At 40.4% G+C, this 23702-nt stretch overlaps 1 protein-coding gene across 1 annotated transcript in view; it reads left to right on the top strand.

Moving 5' to 3' along the window:
* The first annotated feature begins 1083 nt into the window (after positions 1-1083).
* Positions 1084-23702, top strand: part of hk2 (hexokinase 2) — a 79113-nt gene continuing 56494 nt past the window's right edge. Inside the window, exon 1 of the mRNA XM_014170942.3 lies at positions 1084-1392. Coding sequence (XP_014026417.1) covers positions 1330-1392 — 63 coding nt within the window. The 5' untranslated portion in view covers positions 1084-1329. The remainder of the gene's footprint in view (positions 1393-23702) is intronic.

The raw sequence follows: 23702 nt of genomic DNA on the forward strand, positions 1-23702 counted from the left end.
GTGCACTCCCATAGGGTTCGACAAGGAGTCATAGGAGGGAAAGTTTCAGATGGATGGAGAGGAATACAATGGATGGATGGAGAGATACAATGAGGATGAGAATTGGCAGAATGACCAGTACACGGCCTGACCACTGCGTAGGTACTGACAAAGAGATAGGCATACTTCAGCCAGTAGGTTTGCATTGCTCTGGTGTGACAATAGTGGCTGTTGGTGTGGCATTTCTTCTGGACAATAGCTGCTATGCAGCAGCAGTTTGGAGTTAGATCCCAATGTTCTGACCTTGTGATCTGTTTTATTGTATCCAACTCAGAGATTCTATGAGCAGCACTGTCTGAGTCACACCATTATCTGAAGGTTATATCTATAGTCCATGCTGAAATATCAAGATCACAAAAAACTTTCTGAATTGAAATATAACTGACCCCAACCCTCATCCTCTGAGACAGTAGCCTACTATTGGTCTAATAGAGAAGAATCCTCAGATCACTGTAATGCCTAGTCATTCAGCTTCATGGGAAGTGCAGATGTCAACCAAAGTATTGAGATCTTGTCAGTATGATTTCAGTTGTTACTTGTTGCAGAAAATAACTGACCTTGACTTGGTGCATATAATACATCAAACACACACACCTGAATGGGCTACATAATTGAATGTGGCACCTGAATAGTCTACAGCATGTGCTAAATTGGATATATTGCTACATTGTTGTTGCAATAATTCTCTCCTTCTGTCAATTTCCTGCCTTATTAAATTGTATTCTTCCCCATACAGTTTTTTTCTTCCTATGATGAGATTTTTTTTCTTCTGGCAGTTCTTGTCATTACAGGAACGTCATGTCAATAGATGGAACTGCTTTCTGAAATCAGTTTAATCTGTATTACAAACCAAACTCACTCCTGTTTTATATAAATACGATTATAGTTATATCTCTATGAATAAGATATACTAATATTATATATATATTTTAAAAAAAAGTTGCTCTGAGAGATCAAATAACAATATGTAAGGACATCTTGTGTTTAATTATAGTATTCATCATTATGATAATTTGCTTGTCCTTAGATAAGAAGAGAAGCCACACCTTCCTCGTGGCCAATCGCCAGCAATGACGCGAAGAATATTAAGAATTACTTGTTCGAAGTAGGTGGAAGTTATCGATGTGACTTCTGTAGCCTTCATCGCTATAAAGTTGTCATTACGAAGGCCAGAGAAGATTTTGTTCGACGTTATGATTAGTTTCCGACAACTTTAACGAACAAGCCCTCTAGGAAATAATTACATTGACATAGCTAACTAAGAGGTAGAGAAGGACATTTACAACGACAATGATAGCCTCTCATCTTCTGGCTTACTACTTCACGGAGCTCCACCATGACAAAGTTCAGCAAGTAAGTGCCTAGAAAACATAGCTACATGTCTTTGCTCTTTTTATGTTATAAAGGGACATATTTTACAAGTGATATTGGCCGTTGACCGGTTAGCTAACACTCGAAAGAAGAGGCTAGGTTACTTGAAGTACGCCACACGTGTCGTGTGATGACTCGGATCATATTGGCATTGCGTCAGTGGAGCGTCTAGTTAGTTTCCATTGTGTCGAATTTCCTCTAAGGAGTGGTAGTTAATTCGTTTTCTTTTCCGTCAAATGCCCCACAATGTATATCCAAACGAACTAAGTTGAAGTTGAAGACACTGACGAGATATGCCCAAGAATTATTCACTTTTACTGACTTGTTTAATATGCAATAATTGCGCATCTTCTTGTTTCCGCATTTCAATGCAATGCGAGAGCCGTCGGCCCTGTCCATGGATGGGCAGGGATTCCAAGAAATAGCAGCACTGACCAAGCAATGTTGTGAGAAATAGACGGTTGACATGTCAGCTTGGCTTAACCAGAAATGTAAGACTGTCTACATCACTGACCTAAACAAGACTATCCACATAATTAGACAGGATGCATGCACACTTATCATTACATCAGTAGTAGGATACATGGTTGTGAAAATGAGCCTATCATGAAGTGCTTCTACGTAAATCCAGCCTGGTCTCATAGACTACACGTAACATGGTAAGCGTAAATCCGGAAAAGATTAGTATATGATACATTTGGTATGGTTAAATAAGACAGATGGTTACTTAAGTAGGTTGGTTGGTCGGTCGGGGGTGTAAGTAAGAAACTCATCACGGACAACTTTTGCATTTGAACTAATTAACAACTTTTCAACTACTTACTACTTTTTAGATACTTTGCAACTATTTAGCATGTTAGCTAACCCTAACCATAACCCTTTTAGCGAACCCTTCTAGCCCTAACCTTAACCCTTTTAGCTAGACCTAACCCTTTAACCTAACTCCTAAACTTAACCCTAACCTTTAGCTTAGCTAACGTTAGTCAGTTAGCTAGAATTCCAAGTTAGCTTAGCTAACGTTAGTCAGTTAGCTAGAATTCCAAACATATATGGTTTCCAATTCATAACATATTGTAAGTTTTGTTAATTTGTTATATATATATATATATATTGTAATTAACCTCTATGGGCTAGGTGGGACGCTAGCGTGCCACCCGTGGTGCACTCCATCAACAGCAGGTGCATTTCAAGAGCGGCAAATTTGAATCCAAATAAATGTCAAAATTCAAATTTTTCAAACATACAACTATTTTACACCCTTTGAAAGATAAACATCTCCTTAATCTAACCACGTTTTACGATTTCAAAAAGGTTTTACGGCGAAAGCATAAATTTAGAGTATGTTAGGACAGTACATTTACAAGAGTTGTGTGTAATGTTTTGTCAATTCAAAGACAGGGTCACCAAAACCATAAAACCAGCTAAAATGATGCACTAACCTTTTACAATCTCCATCAGATGACACTCCTAGGACATTATGTTAGACAATGCATGCATTTTTAGTTCTATCAAGTTCATATTTATATCCAAAAACAGCGTTTTACTATGGCATTGATGTTGAGGAAATCGTTTCCCTCCAATAACCGGCAGTCAAGTCAACGTCACAAATTAAATAATTAAAATTAGAAAACATTGGTAAAATATTATATTGTCATTTAAAGAATTATAGATTTACATCTCTTGAACGCAATCAACTTGCCAGATTTAAAAATAACCTTACTGGGAAATCACACTTTGCAATAATCTGAGCACTGCGCCCAGAAAAATACGCGTTGCGATACAGACTAGACGTCATGTTGGGGAGATCTAAAATCGAAAATACTATGTAAATAATCCATTACCTTTGATTCTCTTCATCAGATGTCACTTCCAGGTATCACAGGTCCATAACGAATGTAGTTTTGTTCAAAAAAGCTCATCATTTATGTCCAAAAATCTCCGTCTTGTTAGCACATGATCTAAGCCAGCCGGACTTCTCGTCATGAACGAGGGGAAAAAATATATTTCCGTTCATTCAAACATGTCAAACGTTGTATAGCATAAATCATTAGGGCCTTTTTTAACCAGAACATGAATAATATTCAAGGTGGACGAATGCATACTCTTTTATAACGTATTGGAACGAGGGTACCCAACATGAACTCGCGCGCCAGGTGTCTAATGGGACATTATCGTTCCATGGCTCTTGTTCGGTCAGATCTCCCTCCAGAAGACTCAAAACACTTTGTAAAGGCTGGTGACATCTAGTGGAAGCAATAGGAAGTGCCAAAATATTCCTCAGCCCCTGTGTTTTTCAATGGGATAGGTTTAAAGGCAATACAACACATCAGGTATCCACTTCCTGTCAGAAAATGTCTCAGGGTTTTGCCTGCCAAATGAGTTCTGTTATACTCACAGACACCATTCAAACAGTTTTAGAAAATTTAGGGTGTTTTCTATCCATATGTAATAAGTATATGCATATTCTAGTTACTGGGTAGGAGTGGTAACCAGATTAAATCGGGTATGTTTTTTTATCCAGCCGTGTCAATACTGCCCCCTAGCCCTAACAGGTTAATAACATCATACAAAATGGGTGATGGACAATCACAAATTAATACATACCATATGAAATGTAACATATACTAATTGCTGGATCGAATCCCCGAACTGACAAGGTAAAAAATCGTCGTTTTGTCCCTGAGCAAGGCAGTTAACCCACTGTTCCCTGGGCACCGACGACGTGGATGTCGATTAAGGCAGCCCCCCGCACCTCTCTGATTCAGAGGGGTTGGGTTAAATGCTGGAGACACATTTCAGATGGAGGCATTCAGTTGTACAACTGATTAAGTATCCCCCTTTGCCTAAATGTATTGTCTTGGATTTACGTACAGAATATTACGAAATGATTTGAGACCAGGTTGGTAACTTATCTTTTGTTCACCCTTCTCCACCTCACTCACCTTTGGTTTAGGGTCACTACCCCAAACACACACACTCTCCCTCTCAGCTGTGCTGCATATGTGGCAAGGGCAGCATCAATGAGAGCTTTGTGTTGCTTGTAGCAGGACAGGGCTATTTTGTGTGAAATCTAATATTATGGGTTGCATACACGTATTGAGCAGATGTTGTTGCGGGTGTAGCAAAATGCTTATGTTCCTAGCTCCAACAGTGCAGTAATGTCTAACAATACATTTTAAAAGTAAAGAATGGAATTAAAAAATATAGGAATATTAGGATGAGCGATGTTGTAGTCCGGAGTATAAATACAGTTGAAGTCTGAAGTTTACATACACCTTAGCCAAATACATTTAAATTCAGTTTTTCACAATTCCTGACATTTAATCCTAGTACAAATGCCCTGTCTTAGGTCAGTTAGGATCACCACTTTATTTTAAGAATGTGAAATGTCAGAATAATAGTAGAGAGAATGATTTATTTCAGCTTTTATTTCTTTCATCACATTCCCAGCGGGTCAGACATTTACATGCACTCAATTAGTATTTGGTAGCATTGCCTTTAAATTGTTTAACTTGGGTCAAACGTTTTAAGTAGCCTTCCACAAGCTTCCCACAATAAGTTGGGTACATTTTGGCCCATTCCTCCTGACAGAGCTGGTGTAACTGAGTCAGGTTCGTAGGCCTCCTTGCTCGCACACACTCAGTTCGGCCCACAAATATTCTATGGGATTGAGGTCAGGGCTTTGTGATGGCCACTCCAATACCTTGACTTTTGTCCTTAAGCCATTTTCCCACAACTTTGGAAGTATGCTTGGGGGTCATTGTCCATTTGGAAGACCCATTTGCGACCAAGCTTTAACTTCCTGACTGATGTCTTGAGATGTTGCTTCAATATATCCACATCATTTTCTTTCCTCATGATGCCATCTATTTTGTGAAGTGCACCAGTCCCTCCTGCAGCAAGGCTCCCCCACAACATGATGCTGCCACCCCCGTGCTTCACGGTTGGGATGGTGTTCTTCAGCTTGCAAGCATCCCCCTTTATCCTCCAAACATAATGATGGTCGTTATGGCCAAACAGTTATATTTTTGTTTAATCAGACCAGAGGATATTTCTCCAAAAAGTATGATTTTTGTCCCCATGTGCAGTTGGAAACCATAGTCTGCTCCAAAACCGCCATAAAAAAGACAATGGCTTCTTCCTTGTTGAGCGGCCTTTCAGGTTGTGTCGATATAGGACTCGTTTTACTGTGGATATAGATACTTTTGTACCTGTTTCCTCCAGCAACTTCAAATCAAATTTAATTGGTCACATACACATGGTTAGCAGATGTTAATGCAAGTGTAGCGAAATGCTTGTGCTTCTAGTTCTGACCATGCAGTAATATCTAACATGTAATCTAACAATTTCACAACAACTACCTTATACACACAAGTGTAAAGGAATGATTAAGAATATGTACATATAAATATATGGATGAGCGATTGCCGAACAGCATAGGCAAGATGCAGTAGATAGTATAGATTACAGTATATACATATGAGATGAGTAATGTAGGGTATGTAAACATTATATAAGTGGCATTGTTTAAGTGACTAGTGATACATTTATTATATCCAATTATTAAAGTGGCTAGAGATTGAGTGGCTGCTGCCAACATACAGATTCAATGTTAGTGATGGCTGTTAACAGTCTGATGGCCTTGAGATGGAAGCTGTTTTTCAGTCTCTCTGTCCCAACTTTGATGCACCTGTACTGACCTCGCCTTCTGGATGATAGCGGGGTTAACAGGCAGTAGCTCGGGTGGTTGTTGTCCTTGATGATCTTTTTGGCCTTCCTGTGACATCGGGTGGTGTAGGTGTCCTGGAGGGCAGGTAGTTTGCCCCCTGTGATGTGTTGTGCAGACCTCACTACCCTCTGGAGAGCCTTACGGTTGTGGGCGGCGCAGTTGCCGTACCAGGCAGTGATGCAGGCCGACAGGATGCTCTCGATTGTGCGTCTGTAAAAGTTTGTGTGTTTTTGGTGACAAGCCAAATTTCTTCAGCCTCCTGAGGTTTAAGAGGAGCTGTTACGCCTTCTTCACCACGCTATCTATGTGGGTGGACCAATTCAGTTTTCCGTGATGTGTAGGCCGAGGAACTTAAAACTTTTCACCTTCTCCACTACTGTCCCGTCGATGTGGATAGGGGTGCTCCCTCTGCTGTTTCCTGAAGTCCACGATCATCTCCTTTGTTTTGTTGACGTTGCGTGTGAGGTTATTTTCCTGACACCACTCTCCGAGGGCCCTCACCTCCTCCCTGTAGGCCGGCTCGTCGTTGTTGGTAATCAAGCCTACCACTGTAGTGTCGTCTGCAAACTTGATGATTGAGTTGGAGGCGTGCATGGTCACGCAGTCATGGGTGAACAGGGAGTACAGGAGAGGGCTGAGAACACACCCTTGTGGGGCCCCAGTGTTGAGGATCAGCGGGGTGGAGATGTTGTTTCCTACCCTCACCACCTGGGGGCGGCCCGTCAAAGTCCAGGACCCGGTTGCACAGGGCGGGGTCGAGACCCAGGGTCCGGAGTAGAGGTCAACTGATTAATCGGAATGGCCGATTTCATTAGGGCCGATTTCAAGTTTTCATAACAATCGTAAATCGGTATTTATTTATATATATTTTTTACACCTTTATTTAACTAGGCAAGTCAGTTAAGAACACATTCTTATTTTCAATGACGGCCTAGGAACGGTGGGTTAACTGCCTTGTTCAGGGGCAGAACGACAGATTTTTACCTTGTCAGCTCGGGTATTCAATCTTGCAACCTTACGGTTAACCTCTATGGGCTAGGTGGGACGCTAGCGTGGTGCACTCCATCAACAGCAGGTGCATTTCAAGAGCGGCAAATTTGAAACCAAATAAATGTCAAAATTCAAATTTTTCAAACATACAACTATCTTACACCCTTTGAAAGATAAACATCTCCTTAATCTAACCACGTTGTCCGATTTCAAAAAGGTTTTACGGCGAAAGCATAAAGTTAGATTATGTTAGGAGAGTACATTGACAATAGTAATGTTTTGTCAATTCAAAGACAGGGTCACCAAAACCATAAAACCAGCTAAAATGATGCACTAACCTTTTACAATCTCCATCAGATGACACTCCTAGGACATTATGTTAGACAATGCATGCATTTTTAGTTCTATCAAGTTCATATTTATATCCAAAAACAGCGTTTTACTATGGCATTGATGTTGAGGAAATCGTTTCCCTCCAATAACCGGCAGTCAAGTCAGCGCCACAAATTAAATAATTAAAATTAGAAAACATTGGTAAAATATTATATTGTCATTTAAAGAATTATAGATTTACATCTCTTGAACGCAATCAACTTGCCAGATTTTAAAATAACCTTACTGGGAAATCACACTTTGCAATAATCTGAGCACTGCGCCCAGAAAAATACGCGTTGCGATACAGACTAGCCGCCATGTTGGGGAGATCTAAAATCGAAAATACTATGTAAATAATCCATTACCTTTGATTCTCTTCATCAGATGTCACTTCCAGGTATCACAGGTCCATAACGAATGTAGTTTTGTTCAAAAAAGCTCATCATTTATGTCCAAAAATCTCCGTCTTGTTAGCACATGATCTAAGCCCGCCGGACTTCACTTCATGAACGAGGGGAAAAAATATATTTCCGTTCATTCAAACATGTCAAACGTTGTATAGCATAAATCATTAGGGCCTTTTTTAACCAGAACATGAATAATATTCAAGGTGGACGAATGCATTCTCTTTTATAACGTATTGGAACGAGGGTACCCAACATGAACTCGCGCGCCAGAGTCTAATCGGCCATCACCGTTCCATGGCTCTTGTTCGGTCAGATCTCACAGTAAAAGACTCAAAACACTTTGTAAAGGCTGGTGACATCTAGTGGAAGCAATAGGAAGTGCCAAAACATTAATCAACCCCTGTGTGTTTCAATGGCATAGGCTTAAAGGTAATTCAACACATCAGGTATCCACTTCCTGTCAGAAAATGTCTCAGGGTTTTGCCTGCCAAATGAGTTCTGTTATACTCACAGACACCATTCAAACAGTTTTAGAAACTTTAGGGTGTTTTCTATCCATATATAATAAGTATATGCATATTCTAGTTACTGGGTAGGATTAGTAACCAGATTAAATCGGGTACGTTTTTTTATCCAGCCGTGAAAATACTGCCCCCTAGCCCCAACAGGTTAACTAGTCCAACGCTCTAACCACCTGCTTTACATTGCACTCCACGAGGAGCCTGCCTGTTACGCAAATGCAATAAGAAGCCAAGGTAAGTTGCTAGCTAGCATTAAACTTATCTTATAAAAAACAATCAATCAATCATAATCACTAGTTAACTACACATGGTTGATGATATTACTAGTTTATCTAGCCTGTCCTGCGTTGCATATAATCGCTTAGGTACACGTTGCATAAACATCAATGTCTATCTTAAAATCACTACACAAGTATATATTTTTAAACCTTATATTTAGTTAATATTGCCTGCTAACATTAATTTCTTTTAACTAGGGAAAATGTGTCACTTCTCTTGCAACAGAGTCAGGGTATATGCAGCAGTTTGGGCCGCCTGGCTCGTTGCGAACTGTGAAGACTATTTCTTCCTAACAAAGACAGCCGACTTCGCCAAACGGGGGATGATTTAACCTCTTACACCTGCTCCAATATCCAATGATAGGCGTGGCGCGAATTACATATTCCTCAAAAATACAAAAACTTCCATTTTTCAAACATATGACTATTTCACAGCATTTTAAAGACAAGACTCTCCTTTATCTAACCACACTGTCCGATTTCAAAAAGGCTTTACAGCGAAAGCAAAACATTAGATTATGTCAGCAGAGTACCAAGCCAGAAATAATCAGACACCCATTTTTCAAGCTAGCATATAATGTCACAAAAACCCAGAAGACAGCTAAATGCAGCACTAACCTTTGATGATCTTCATCAGATGACACACCTAGGACATTATGTTATACAATACATGCATGTTTTGTTCAATCAAGTTCATATTTATATAAAAAAAACAGCTTTTTACATTAGCATGTGACGTTCAGAACTAGCATACCCCCCGCAAACTTCCGGGGAATTTGCTAACAATTTACTAAATTACTCACGATAAACGTTCACAAAAAGCATAACAATTATTTTAAGAATTATAGATACAGAACTCCTCTATGCACTCGATATGTCCGATTTTAAAATGGCTTTTTGGTGAAAGCACATTTTGCAATATTCTAAGTACATAGCCCAGCCATCACGGGCTAGCTATTTAGACACCCGGCAAGTTTAGCCTTCATCAAAATCAGATTTACTATTATAAAAGTTTGATTACCTTTTGTTGTCTTCGTCAGAATGCACTCCCAGGACTGCTACTTCAATAACAAATGTTGGTTTGGTCCAAAATAATCCATCGTTATATCCGAATAGCGGCGTTTTGTTCGTGCGTCCCAGACACTATCCGAAATGGTAAATCAGGGTCGCGCGCATGGCGCAATGCGTGACAAAAAAATTCTAAATATTCCGTACTTTAAACAGTTTTAGAAACTTTGGAGTGTTTTCTATCCAAAGCCAATAACCTGTTAGGGCTAGGGGGCAGTATTGACACGGCTGGATAAAAAACATACCCGATTTAATCTGGTTACCACTCCTACCCAGTAACTAGAATATGCATATACTTATTACATATGGATAGAAAACACCCTACATTTTCTAAAACTGTTTGAATGGTGTCTGTGAGTATAACAGAACTCAAATGGCAGGTCAAAACCTGAGAGATTCCTTTACAGGAAGTGGCCTGTCTGACCATTTGTTGAACTTCTTTTCCATCTCTATCATTTACTAAGGATCTCTGCTCTAAGGTGACACTTCCCACGTCGTCCATAGGCGCTCAGAGCCCGGGAAAAAACAGAATGTCGTTGACATGCTTCGAAGTACGGTAATGGAATACTTAGAATTTTATTGTCACGAATTGCGCCATGCGCGCGACACTTCTTTACTATTTCGGATAGTGTCTGGAACGCACGAACAAAACGCCGCTATTCGGATATAACGATGGATTATTTTGGACCAAACCAACATTTGTTATTGAAGTAGCAGTCCTGGGTGTGTATTCTGACGAAGACAACAAAAGGTAATCAAACTTTTATAATAGTAAATATGATTATGGTGAGTGCTAAACTTGCCGGGTGTCTAAATAGCGAGCCCGTGATGCCCGGGCTATGTACTTAGAATATTGCAAAATGTGCTTTCACCAAAAAGCTATTTTAAAATCGGACATATCGAGTGCATAGAGGAGGTCTGTATCTATAATTCTTAAAATAATTGTTATGCTTTTTGTGAACGTTTATCGTGAGTAATTTAGTAAAATGTTAGCGAATTCCCCGGAAGTTTGCGGGGGGTATGCTAGTTCTGAACGTCACATGCTAATGTAAAAAGCTGGTTTTTGATATAAATATGAACTTGATTGAACAAAACATGCATGTATTGTATAACATAATGTCCTAGGGTTGTCATCTGATGAAGATCATCAAAGGTGAGTGCTGCATTTAGCTGTCTTCTGGGTTTTGGTGACATTATATGCTGGCTTGAAAATTGGGTGTCTGATTATTTCTGGCTTGGTACTCTGCTGACATAATCTAATGTTTTGCTTTCGTTGTAAAGCCTTTTTGAAATCGGACAGTGTGGTTAGATTAACGAGAGTCTTGTCTTTAAATGGCTGTAAAATAGTCATATGTTTGAGAAATTGAAGTAATAGGATTTTTAAGGTTTTGAAAATCGCGCCACAGGATAGCAGTGGCTGTTACGTAGGTGGGACGAATTCGTCCCGCCTAGCCTAGAGAGGATAATTATATGCATATTCTAGTTACTGGGCAGGAGTAGTAACCAGGTTAAATCGGGTACGTTTTTTTTATCCAGCCGTGAAAATACTGCCCCCTAGCCATAACAGGTTAACAAAAGCGCATTTGCGAAAAATGCACAATCGTTGCACGACTGTACCTAACCATAAACATCAATGCCATTCTTAAAATCAATACACAGAAGTATATATTTTTAAACCTGCACATTTAGCTAAAAGAAATCCAGGTTAGCAGACAATATTAACCAGGTGAAATTGTCACTTCTCTTGCGTTCATTGCACGCAGAGTCAGGGTATATGCAACAGTTTGGGTCGCCTGGCTCGTTGCGAACTAATTTGCCAGAATTTTACGTAATTATGACATAACATTGAAGGTTGTGCAATGTAACAGGAATATTTACTTATGGATGCCACCCGTTAGATAAAATACAGAACGGTTCCGTATTTCACTGAAAGGAAAAACGTTTTTGTTTTCGAGATGATAGTTTCCAGATTCAACAATATTAATGACCTAAGGCTCGTATTTGTGTGTTTATTATATTATAATTAAGTCTATGATTTGATAGAGCAGTCTGACTGAGCGGTGGTAGGCAGCAGCAGGCTCGTAAGCATTCATTCAAACAGCACTTTCGTGCGTTTTGCCAGCAGCTCTTCGCTGTGCTTCAAGCATTGCGCTTTTTATGACTTCAAGCCTATCAACTCCCAAGATTATGCTGGTGTAACCATTGTGAAATGGCTAGCTAGTTAGCGGGGTGCGCGCTAATAACGTTTCAAACGTCACTCGCTCTGAGACTTGGAGTAGTTGTTCCCCTTGCTCTGCATGGGTAACGCTGCTTCGAGGGTGGCTGTTGTCGATGTGTTCCTGGTTCGAGCCCGGGTAGGAGCGAGGATAGGGACGGAAGATATACTGTTACACTGGCAATACTAAAGTGCATATAAGAACATCCAATAGTCAAAGGTATATGAAATGCAAATCGTATAGAGAGAAATAGTCCTATAATAACTACAACCTGAAACTTCTTACCTGGGAATATTGAAGACTCATGTTAAAAGGAACCACCAGCTTTCATATGTTCTCATGTTCTGAGCAAGGAATTTAAACATTAGCTTTCTTACATGGCACATATTGCACTTTTACTTTCTTCTCCAACACTTTGTTTTTGCATTATTTAAACCAAATTGAACACGTTTCATTATTTGAGGCTAAATTTATTTTATTGATGTATTATATTAAGTTAAAATAAGTGTTCATTCAGTATTGTTGTAATTGTCATTATTATAAATAAATAAAAAAAATCGGCGGATTAATCGGTATCGGCTGTTTCGGTCCTCCAATAATCGGTATCCACGTTGAAAAATCATAATCGGTCGACCTCTCCGGCGCTTAGTGACGAGTTTGGAGGGTACTATGGTGTTAAATGCTGAGCTGTAATTGATGAATCAACATTCTTGCATAGGTATTCGTCTTGTCCAGATGGGTTAGGGTGGTGTGCAGTGTGGTTGCGATTGTGTCGTCTGTGGACCTATTGGGGCGGTAAGCAAATTGTAGTGGGTCTAGGGTGTCAGGTAGGGTGGAGGTGATATGATCCTTGACTAGTCTCTCAAAGCACTTCATGATGACGGAGGTGAGTGCTACGGGGCAATAGTCGTTTAGCTCAGTTACCTTAGCTTTCTTGGGAACAGGAACAATGGTGGCTCTCTTGAAGCATATGGGAACAGCAGACTGGGATAGGGATTGATTATGTCCGTAAACACACCTTTTACTGATATATTCACAAGGTCCTTTGCTGTTATTCTGGGATTGATTTGCGCTTTTTGAACCAAAGTACATTAATCTCTAAGAGACAGAACGCGTCTCATTCCTGAGCGTATGACGGCTGCGTGGTCCCATGGTGTCTATACTTGCGTACTATTGTTTGTACAGATGGACGTGGTACCTTAAGGCGTTTGGAAATTGCTCCCAAGGATGAACCAGACTTGTGGAGGTCTACAATTACTTTTCTTAGGTCTTGGCTGATTTCATTAAATTTTCCCATGATGACAAGCAAAGAGGCACTGAGTTTGAAGGTAGGCCTTGAAATACAGCCACAGGTACACCTCCAATTGACTCAAATGATGTCAATTAGTTTACCAGAAGCTTCTAAAGCCATGACATTTTCTGGAATTTTCTAAGCTTTTTAAAGGCACAGTGAACTTAGTGTATGTAAACTTCTGACCCACTGGAATTTACATTTACATTTTAGTCATTTAGCAGACGCTGTTATCCAGAGCGACTTACAGTAGTAAATGCATACATTTCATAAATTTTTTTCCCCCCGCACTGGTCCCCCATGGGAATCGAACCCACAACCCTTGCGTTGCAAACACCATGCGCTACCAACTGAGCCACACGGGACTGTGGCTCAATCTGTCTGTAAACAATAGTTGGAAAAATTACTTAGGACATCTACTTTGTGCATGACACATCTGACTTGCTATAACTATAGTTTGTTAACAAGAAATTTGTGGAGTGGTTGAAAAACTACTTTTAATGACTCCAACCTAAGTGCATGTAAACTTTTGACTTCAACTATGTGTGTGTATGTGATGTATAGACATGCACAGAATGTGGATAGAATATATAGTATATCTGAAGAATAAGTGGATAGAATTGTATATGTACAGCAATAGATTAATAGATGGCCAAGACTAGAATACAGTATACTATTAGATTACCTGTAGATTTTCATGTTGTCTGTCTGTAATTGAATATTGACTTACATTTTTACATTTTAGTCATTTAGCAGACGCTCTTATCCAGAGCGACTTACAGTAGTGAATACATACATTTCATTTCATGCATATTTTATTTTGTTTTGTTTTTTGTACTGGCCCCCCGTGGGAATCGAACCCACAACCCTGGCGTTGCAAAGACCATGCTCTACCGACTGAGCCACAGGGATGCTATTGGAAAAAAGATTTCAAATCTCAATTAGCCCTTCCTGGTTAAATAAAGGTTACGAAGAAATGTGTAAAACGGTATGTAAACGTTATTAAAGTGACCAGTGTTCCATGTCAATGTACAATAGCCAGCTAGTGACAGTGACTAAGTTCAGGGCTGGGTACTGGGTGGAGACTGGCTATTTTAGTCTGATGGCCTTGAGATCCCAGTATTAATGCACCTGTACTGACCTCACTGAGTCTTCTTCACCACAGTGTCTGTGTGGGTGGACCATTTCAGATTGTCAGTGATGTGTACGCAGAGGAACTTGAAGCTTTTCACCTTCTCCACTGTGGCCCCATCGACGTGGATGGGGGCGTGCTCTCTCTGCTATCTCCTGAAGTCCACGATCAGCTCCTTGGTTTTGTTAACGTTGAGGGAGAGGTTATTTCCCTGCCACCACTCTGCCAGGGCTCTCATCTCCTCCCTGTAGGCTGTCTCGTTGTTGCTATTGCACCAGTCCAGACAAACTCACCAGCTGTGAGTTTGACTTGCTAAGTCTGTAAGGTGTGGCCACAGACTGTACTACTAGCATCAGACTTAAAACATTTTACATTAGGTCAATAAATGTCACATACTTATCCTTTTTGATCTGCCTGCTCTGTCAATGGCTGCTACATTTGTCCTTTTCACCCTTCTGATCCTTTCTCTCTAGGCTAGTCTGCTTTACCCTACTTATGTCCTGACAAAATTGATTCCTGTCCATAGCAACGGGAAGTAGAGGTGCTGCAGCGCCCACTGATAAATTGAAATAATTTTGCCCAAATTATACAATTACTCCTGTCTGAACTCTGACCGAATTTGGGCAGCACTCACACCAAATAGCAAACAACTTGTGTTGCGGTAATAAGAATATAATCCATAGAAGGATTTTGGAACCTCTCACCTTGGAAATTTGACTGGTAAACTCATGGGTTCGCTCAAAATGGCTGCCAGTCCTGAATTTAATTTCTCTTTTCGGTGTCTGTGAATAGCAACATTTTAGCCCCTACAGGATTCGCTGATCACATTTTGTTTTTGCAAAATCAACAATTCCCTGCATATTATGCAAGTGCTTGCAAATTTGACAATCGCTGCATTATTTCTGCATAAAACAGTAAAATAATTTAACAATATCTCATGATACTGACCCATCACCGCAGTACAAAAAGAGGACTCGCAATTTCAACCAATCAGTGCTCATTTTCCGCATTATATGGTTCAATTAGGCCACACGTCAACAAAATGTTTCCCTCGTCAGCGCATTTCCGCTACAAATTCCACAAAATTCTTGCATATTGCCATGCAAAATGTGAGGATTGGCGCAGTAAAATCCAACATTTTTCCCACCAATATCACAAAAAATCCTGGAGGGACTAAAGTGCCTTTCACAAATGTCAAAATACCATCTTGGGAAATGTGTTTTCAAAGCAAATGCCTACTGCTGAAAAGAGAAATCTAATCTCAGTCAATAGAAGCAACAATTCGCAACTGATGAACAGCACTGTTTCAGTAGCTCAGGCCTGTCTTGGAGACGATCACCGGTATGGTGAGAAGCTTAGGCTACGCATATTCATGCCATCTTCATCGATTTAGTCAGTGCTGCTGGAAAGTTGATTTAGTAGCTTATTATTTATATATATATATCACACACACACAGTAACAGTCAAAAGTTGACACCTACTCATTCAAGGGTTTTACTATTTTCTACATTGTAGAATAATAGTAAAGACATCAAAACTATGAAATAGTCCATTGAATCATGTAGTAACCAAAAAATGTGTTAAACAAATCAAAATATATTTTAGATTCTTCAAAGTAGCCACCCTTTGCCTTGAAAGCTTTGCACACTCTTGCATTCTCTCAACCAGCTTCACCTGGAATGCTTTTCCAACAGTTTTGAAGGAGTTCCCACATATGCTGAGCGCATATTGTCTGCATTTCCTTCACTCTGCGGTCCAAACTAAATGCATGCTCTTCAACCGATTGCTGCCTGCACCTGCCCGCCCCACCAGCATCACTACTCTGGACGGTTCTGACTTAGAATATGTGGACAACTACAAATACCTAGTGTCTGGTTAGACTGTAAACTCTCCTTCCAGGCTCATATTAAGCATCTCCAATCCAAAGTTACATCTAGAATTGGCTTCCTATTATGCAACAAAGCATCTTTCACTCATGCCGCCAAACATACCCTCGTAAAACTGACCATCCTACCGATCCTCGACTTCGGCGATGTCATTTACAAAATAGCCCATCTATAATTTAGCCCAAACAACTACCTCTACCCCTACTGTATTTATTTATTTATTTATTTTGCTCCTTTGCACCCCATTATTTCTATTTCTACTTTGCACTTTCTTCCACTGCAAATCTACCATTCAAGTGTTTTACTTGCTATATTGTATTTACTTCGCCACCATGGCCTTTTTTGCCTTTACCTCCCTTATCTCACCTCATTTGCTCACTTTGTATATAGACTTATTTTTCTACTGTATTATTGACTGTATGTTTGTTTTACTCCATGTGTAACTCTGTTGTTGTATGTGTCAAACTGCTTGCTTTATCTTGGCCAGGTCGCAATTGTAAATGAGAACTTGTTCTCAACTTGCCTACCTGGTTAAATAAAGGTGAAATAAATAAAAACTCATCCCAAACCATCTCAATTGGGTTGAGGTCGGGTGATTGGAGGCCAGATCATCTGATGCAGCACTCCATTACTCTCCTTCTTGGTCAAATAGCCCTTACACACCCTGGAGGAGTGTTGGGTCGTTGTCCTGTTGATAAACAAATAATAGTCCCAATAAGCGCAAACCAGATGGGATGGCATATCGCTGCAGAATGCTGTGGTAGCCACGCTGGTTAAGTGTGCCTTGAATTCTAAATAAATCACTGGCAGTGTCACCAGCAAAGCACCATCACACCACCTCCTCCATGCTTCACAGTGGGAACCACGCATGCGGAGATCATCCGTTCACCTACTCTGCGTCTCACAAATCTCCAATTTGGACTCATCAGACCAAAGGACAGATTTCTACCGGTCTAATGTCCATTGCTCGTGTTTCTTTGCCCAAGCAAGTATTTTCTTATTGGTGTCCTTTGGTAGTTGTTTCTTTGCAGCAATTCCTGATTTACGCAGTCTCCTCTGAACAGTTGATGTTGAGATGTGTCTTCAACTCTGAAGCATTTATTTGGGCTATTTCTGAGGCTGGTAACTAATGAACTCATCCTCTGCAGAATAGGTTTTCCTTTCCTGTGTTGTCCTCATGAGAGACAGTTTCATAGTGCTTGAGGGTTTTTGCAATTTCACTTGAAGGAACTTCCAAAGGTCTTAATGTTCCGGATTGACTGACCTTCATGTCTCAAAGTCATGATGGACTGTCATTTCTCTTTGCTTATTTTAGCTGTTCTTGACATAATAGGGACTTGGTCTTTTACTAAATAGGGCTATCTACTTTATACCACCCCCTAACTGATTGGCTCAAATGTATTAAGAAGGAAAGAAATTCCACACATTTAACTTTTTAACAAGGAACACCTTTTCATTGAAATGCATTCCAGGTGACTACCTCATGAAGCTGGTTGAGATAATGCCAAGAGTGTGCAAAGCTGTAATCAAGGCAATGGGTGGCTACTTTGAAGAATCTCAAATATAAAATATATTTTGATTTGTTTAACACTTTATTGTGGTAACTACATGATCAGAAATAGTGTAGACATTGTTAATGTTGTAAATGACTATTGGAAATGGCTGATTTTTCAATGGGAATATCTACGTAGGCACATCAAGTCCTCAGCTGGCAGCTTCATTAAATAGTACCTGCAAAACACCAGTCTCAACCTCCAACAGTGAAGCAGTGACTCCGGGATGCAGGCCTTCTAGGCAGAGCTGCAAAGAAAAAGCAATATCTCAGACTGGCCAATAAAAAGAAAAGATTGACATGTGCAAAAGAACACACACTGGACAGAGGAACTCTGCCTAGAAGGCTAGCATTCCGGAGTCGCCTCTTCACGGTTGACATTTAGACTGGTGTTTTGCGGGTATTATTTAATGACGCTGCCAGTTGAGGACTTGTGAGGCGTCTGTTTCTCAAACTAGACACTAATGTACTTGTCCTCTTGCTCAGTTGTGTACTGGGGCCTCCCACTCCTCTTTCTATTCTGGTTAGAGCCAGTTTGCGCTGTTCTGTGAAGGGAGTAGTACACAGCGTTGTACGAGATCTTCAGTTTCTTGGCAATTTCTCACATGGAATAGCCTTCATTTCTCAGAACAACAATAGACTCACGAGTTTCAGAAGAAAGTTCTTTGTTTCTGGCCATTTTGATCATGCAATCGAACCCACAAATGCTCCAGATACTCAACTAGTCTAAAGCAGGCCAGTTTTATTGCTTCTTTAATCAGAACAACAGTTTTCAGCTGTGCTAACATAATTGCAAAAGGGTTTTCTAATGATCAATTAGCCTTTTTAAAATAATAAACTTGGATTAACTAATACAACATGCCTTTGGAACACAGGAGTGATGGTTGCTGATAATGGGCCTCTGTACGCCTATGTAGATATTCCATTAGAAATCGGACGTTTCCAGCTACAATAGTCATTTACAACATTAACAAAGTCTACAGTGCATTTCTGATCAATTTGATATTTTAATGGCCAAAATAATGTGATTTTCTTTCAAAAATAAGGACATTTCTAAGTGACCCTAATCTTTTGAACTGTAGTGTATATTAATGTGGACACCATTTCAAATGAGTGGATTCAGCTATTTCAGCCACACCTGTTGCTGACAGGTGTATAAAATCAAGTACTCAGCCACGCAATCTCCATATACAAACATTGACAGTAGAATGGCCTTACTGAAGAGCTCAGTGACGTTCAACGTGGCACCGTCATAGGATGCCACCTTTCAATCAAGTAAGTTTGTCAAATTTCTACCCTGCTAGAGCTGCCCCAGTTAATGGTAAGTGCTGTTATTGTGAAAACTAAATGTCTACGAGCAACAACGGCTCAGCCGTGAAGTGGTAGGCCACAGGAGCGAACAGAACGGGACCGAAGAGTGCTGTAGCTTTTGAAAATGTGTGTCTCCTCATTTGCAACACTCATTACTGAGTTCCAAACTGCCTCTGGAAGCAATGTCAGCACAATAACTGTTCGTTGGGAGCTTCATGAAATGGCTTTTCATGGCCGAGCAGTCGCACACAAGCCTAAGATCACCATGCGCAATTCCAAGCGTCGGCTAGAGTGGCGTAAAGCTCGCCGCCATTGGCCTCTGGAGCAGTGGAAACGTGTTCTTTGGAGTGATGAATCACTCTTCAGTTGAACGGACGAATCTCGGTTTGGCGGATGCCAGGAGAACGCAACCTGCCCGACTGCGTTGTGCCAACTGTAAAGTTTGGTGTAGGAGGAATAATGGTCTGGGGCTATTTTTCATGGTTCTGGCTAGGCCCCTTAGTCCCAGTGAAGGGAAATCTTAACGCTACAGTATACAATAACATTCTCAACAATAATGTGCTTTCCTGTTTCAGCATGACAATGCCCCCGTGCACAAAGCGACGTCCATACAGAAATTTTGTTGAGATTGGTGTGGAAGAACTTGACTGGCCTGCACAGAGCCCTGACCTCAACCTCATCGAACACCTTTGGGATGAATTGAAACGCCGAACACCAGGCCTAACATCAGTGCTCAACCTCTCTAATGCACTTGTATTTGAATGGAAGCAAGTCCCCGCTGTAATGTTCCAACATCTAGTGGAAAGCCTTCCCAGGAGAGTGGAGGCTGTTATAGCAGAAAAGGGGGGAACAAGTCAATATTAATGACCATGATTTTGGGATGAGATGTTCAACGAGCAGGTGTCCACGTACTTTTGGGTATGTATGTATGTATGTATTCTACAAGTGGTCTTTTGTCGTTTTTATTTATTATCTGTTTGACAGTGTCAGAGTAGATTTCTGTCATTTGTGTAGTATTTAAAAAATATACTGAGAATGTCTCATGTCATGTAGGCCTTAATGACGTAAAATTGAAGGCCTTCCATTAACTCAAAACATCTTCTCGTGGCTATGGGAGTGTCATAATGTCTCGACCATTCTTCCCTCGCCGCTCTCCCCCTTTTTCCCTCTACCCCTCCCTTTTCCGGTGAGGCTCTGCTTTCTAAGTCCATCTCCAGTTTCAGATTGAATGTTGTACGGTCAGTCTGTTCCAGGTTGCTGCTGGAACGTTGTGTCCTGTCTGTATCAGATATTTATTAATCAGTCTTTTTGCTAGCCAGGACCTTCAGGCCAAGGTGACTTAAGGGGATGTGTCCCAAATGCCACCCTATTCCCTATGTCGTGCACTACCTTTGACTAGAGCCTTCTGGTCAAAAGTTGTGTACATACATACATACATACATACATACAGTGCCATTTGGGACTCAGCCACTGTACCAGGGTCTTACCTTACTTAGTGGCACTGGGCCACGTGATTGTGCAAGGCAGCAGTCTACCACTTTTATCAATGATATCAGCAAGTATAGGCTATGTTGCAGTTTGGATGCTTTTACTGTAGATCAGCTAGGTCTAGCCATTGAGACAAATACAATAAAGCCATAATATTTGGTTTGTGGTTTGCTAGACCTTTTCACTCGTCTCGTGTTACCCCTTCCTCCAGTCATGTGCTCCTTGCTGCCGGACACGTTTTGCAAGTCAGTGAGGTTCCTGGTATTTAGAGTAGTGTGGTTGGGCCATGTGTGAAATCAGCTGCTTGTACAGTACTTATGGCTGCTGCCTAGCAGAGGCATTCAGTTCCTGGAGTTGGAGCCAACCAGTAATGCAGGGGGTGGGGTTAGTTAGCCCTGGGGAAATGTGACTTCCAGTACAATAACATTTTATCCGAGGTTTGAGTTGAGGCCTACAGAGGTAGTCAGATTTGGCTTTGACAGTGAAATGGGTCTAGGGCTATTGTAGACGACGTGCCTAACAAATAAGATAGATAATTATGATTTTCCATTGTGTAGTCTCTGTTGACTGCTTGTCTGTAATGTCACCCAGATTGTGGAAACAGTCACTGTTCAGATTCTGAACCATTACTATTATCATGACAAAGCGGGCATTACCACATGACTGTTGGCATTTCAGCCAGGGGAGATTGTAGTATGATAAGATGTAATGCCACTGTCCCTACTGGCTCCGGTCCATAGCTACACACACACACGCATGAATGCATGCACACACACCAGGGTTTCCGTTAAGAAAATGTGGCGCCGAACAACGTAACCGGGAAGATTTTAATTTACCGGCCATTTGAGAAATTTACCAGACCCATATGCATTGGGTGTGTAACCCATTAGGGCATCCACCCACTGTGCTCAGAATGACAGGAAATACATTTTAGATTATGGTAATTCATCTGAACAGAACATGCAACTCCTGTAATAAAGCAGCCAATAAGACATCATTTTCGAAATATTTGCCAACATTAGAGGGTGAATCTAAAGATGCAACCACTAGGATGGGTCGCTAATATGACTAGGATTGTGCTTTTGGCTTCTGGACAAGGAAAGAAAGTTAATATGAAAACCAATAGAACAGGAGAGAAATGGCATAGCAGCAGGTTCAATAGGCTAGGGAAGTACATTTGAAGTACATTAATTTTGGCTACCATAATTTCCGGACTATTAAGCGCACCTGAATATAAACCCACTGAATTAAAAAAAATATATATTATTCTGAACATAAATAAGCTGCACATGTCTATAAGCCGCAGGTGCCTACCGGTACATTGAAACAAATGAAGTTACACTGGCTTTAACGAAACACGGCTTGTAACAAAATAAATAGGCTTTAACGAAACACGGCTTGTAACAAAAAATAAAAAATTTGCAGTAAGCTTTAGTTGTCTTTTTGCACCGAGTCAATTCCTCACGCTGCTGTTTCCAACGTCTTATCATCGACTCATTAAGACCAAGCTCCCATGCAGCAGCTCTATTTCCTTTTCCAACAGCCAGATCAATCGCCTTCAACTTGAAAGCTGCATCATATGCATTTCTCCGTGTCTTTGCCATGATGAGGGTGACAAAATGACTACCGTAATCAGAATGATGGGAAGTTTGAGCGCTCGATTTAATCTAAACAGTAAACAAAAAAGTTTGACCTTAACCCGTTCGGCAATTTCATTGGTCTAATGAAAGCTTCATGCCGCCAAAAAACTGAGCACGTCACAGAATGTGTTTTAAAAAAAAAAAAAAATCCATATATTAGCCGCGTCATTGTTTTAAGCCGCGATGTTCAAAGCGTGGGAAAAAAGTTGCGGCTTATAGTCCGGAATTTACGGTATATAATTACTCCTGTTAATACAGAATGAAATCATTCAAAATAATTCACCAGAAAGCATGACTTAGTCAGAAGAATCGAGGATCATTAGCTTCTTAAAAAAAAAGGATTGTGGATTGCTTCAAATCACAAGCTCGTAGGCCTATGCCTATTTGGGCAGCGGGAGTGGCAATGGGCCTAGCGGTTTTGAGCTGCGGCTGTCAGTGAAAAGCATAATGCGTCTTGGGTATAATTTTTAAAATGTTGACAAGAAGGGGAGAGGTGTGGAGACGCTATTGGCTGGCTGAGTAGTGATGACTCCGATTGAATTTTCAATTTCTAGTACTGTTTTTGTTTGTCAGCTTGATGTATTTTTACTTAGTTGACATTAGAGGTGATAGGCCTTCTGCTTCATTTGTCTATAGGCTATGAGTTCCATGCGCTCATTTCTTAAGCCACCAATAAATCAGTGTATCAATATGTCCATATGGCAGAAGCTGGTGCTCTCGCATTAGTTGAATTTAGCTTTTTTAGATTGTTATAATTTTAATTCAGATTTTTGTTTAACCGCGTAACAATGATTTTGAGAAACTAAAATTGTATTATTAAAATGAAACTGTTCCACGAATGGGAGGCACGCTTCAATTACCAGTTGAGAAATAAAATTATATTTTCAATCATGCACTAAGGTTTTTAAACACGCTATTGCATTTAGAATTGTTGGGCAGTGAATGGGCTTAGCAACCAGCTAAGGAGCTGCAGGAGATATGACGCTCAAGATCGGCGCTCTGCGCATTTGATAGTTGTGTTGGATAAAGATACATGAAGACTAACAAATACACGCGTGGTAATTTAATTTTAAATTATGCCAATTAACCTATAGACCGATAACCAGTTCTCTGCTGCCAATGACTGGAACAAATTGCAAAAATCACTGAAGTTGGAGACTAATATTCCCCTCACTAACTTCAAGCATCGGCTGTCAGAGCAGCTTACAGATTGCTGCAGCTGTACACAGCCCATCTGTAAATAGCCCATCCAACCAACTACCTACCTCACCTCCATATTTGTTTTTGTTTTTTTTCTGCTCTTTTCCACATCTGTCACTCCAGTGTTAATTGCTATATTGTAATTACTTTGCCACTATGGCCTATTTATTGTCTTACCTCCTTACTTAATTTGCACACACTGTATACA

This window comes from Salmo salar, chromosome 24 (assembly GCF_965601325.2).
Source record: "Salmo salar chromosome 24, fSalSal1, whole genome shotgun sequence".
NCBI classification, from domain to species: Eukaryota; Metazoa; Chordata; class Actinopteri; order Salmoniformes; family Salmonidae; genus Salmo; species Salmo salar.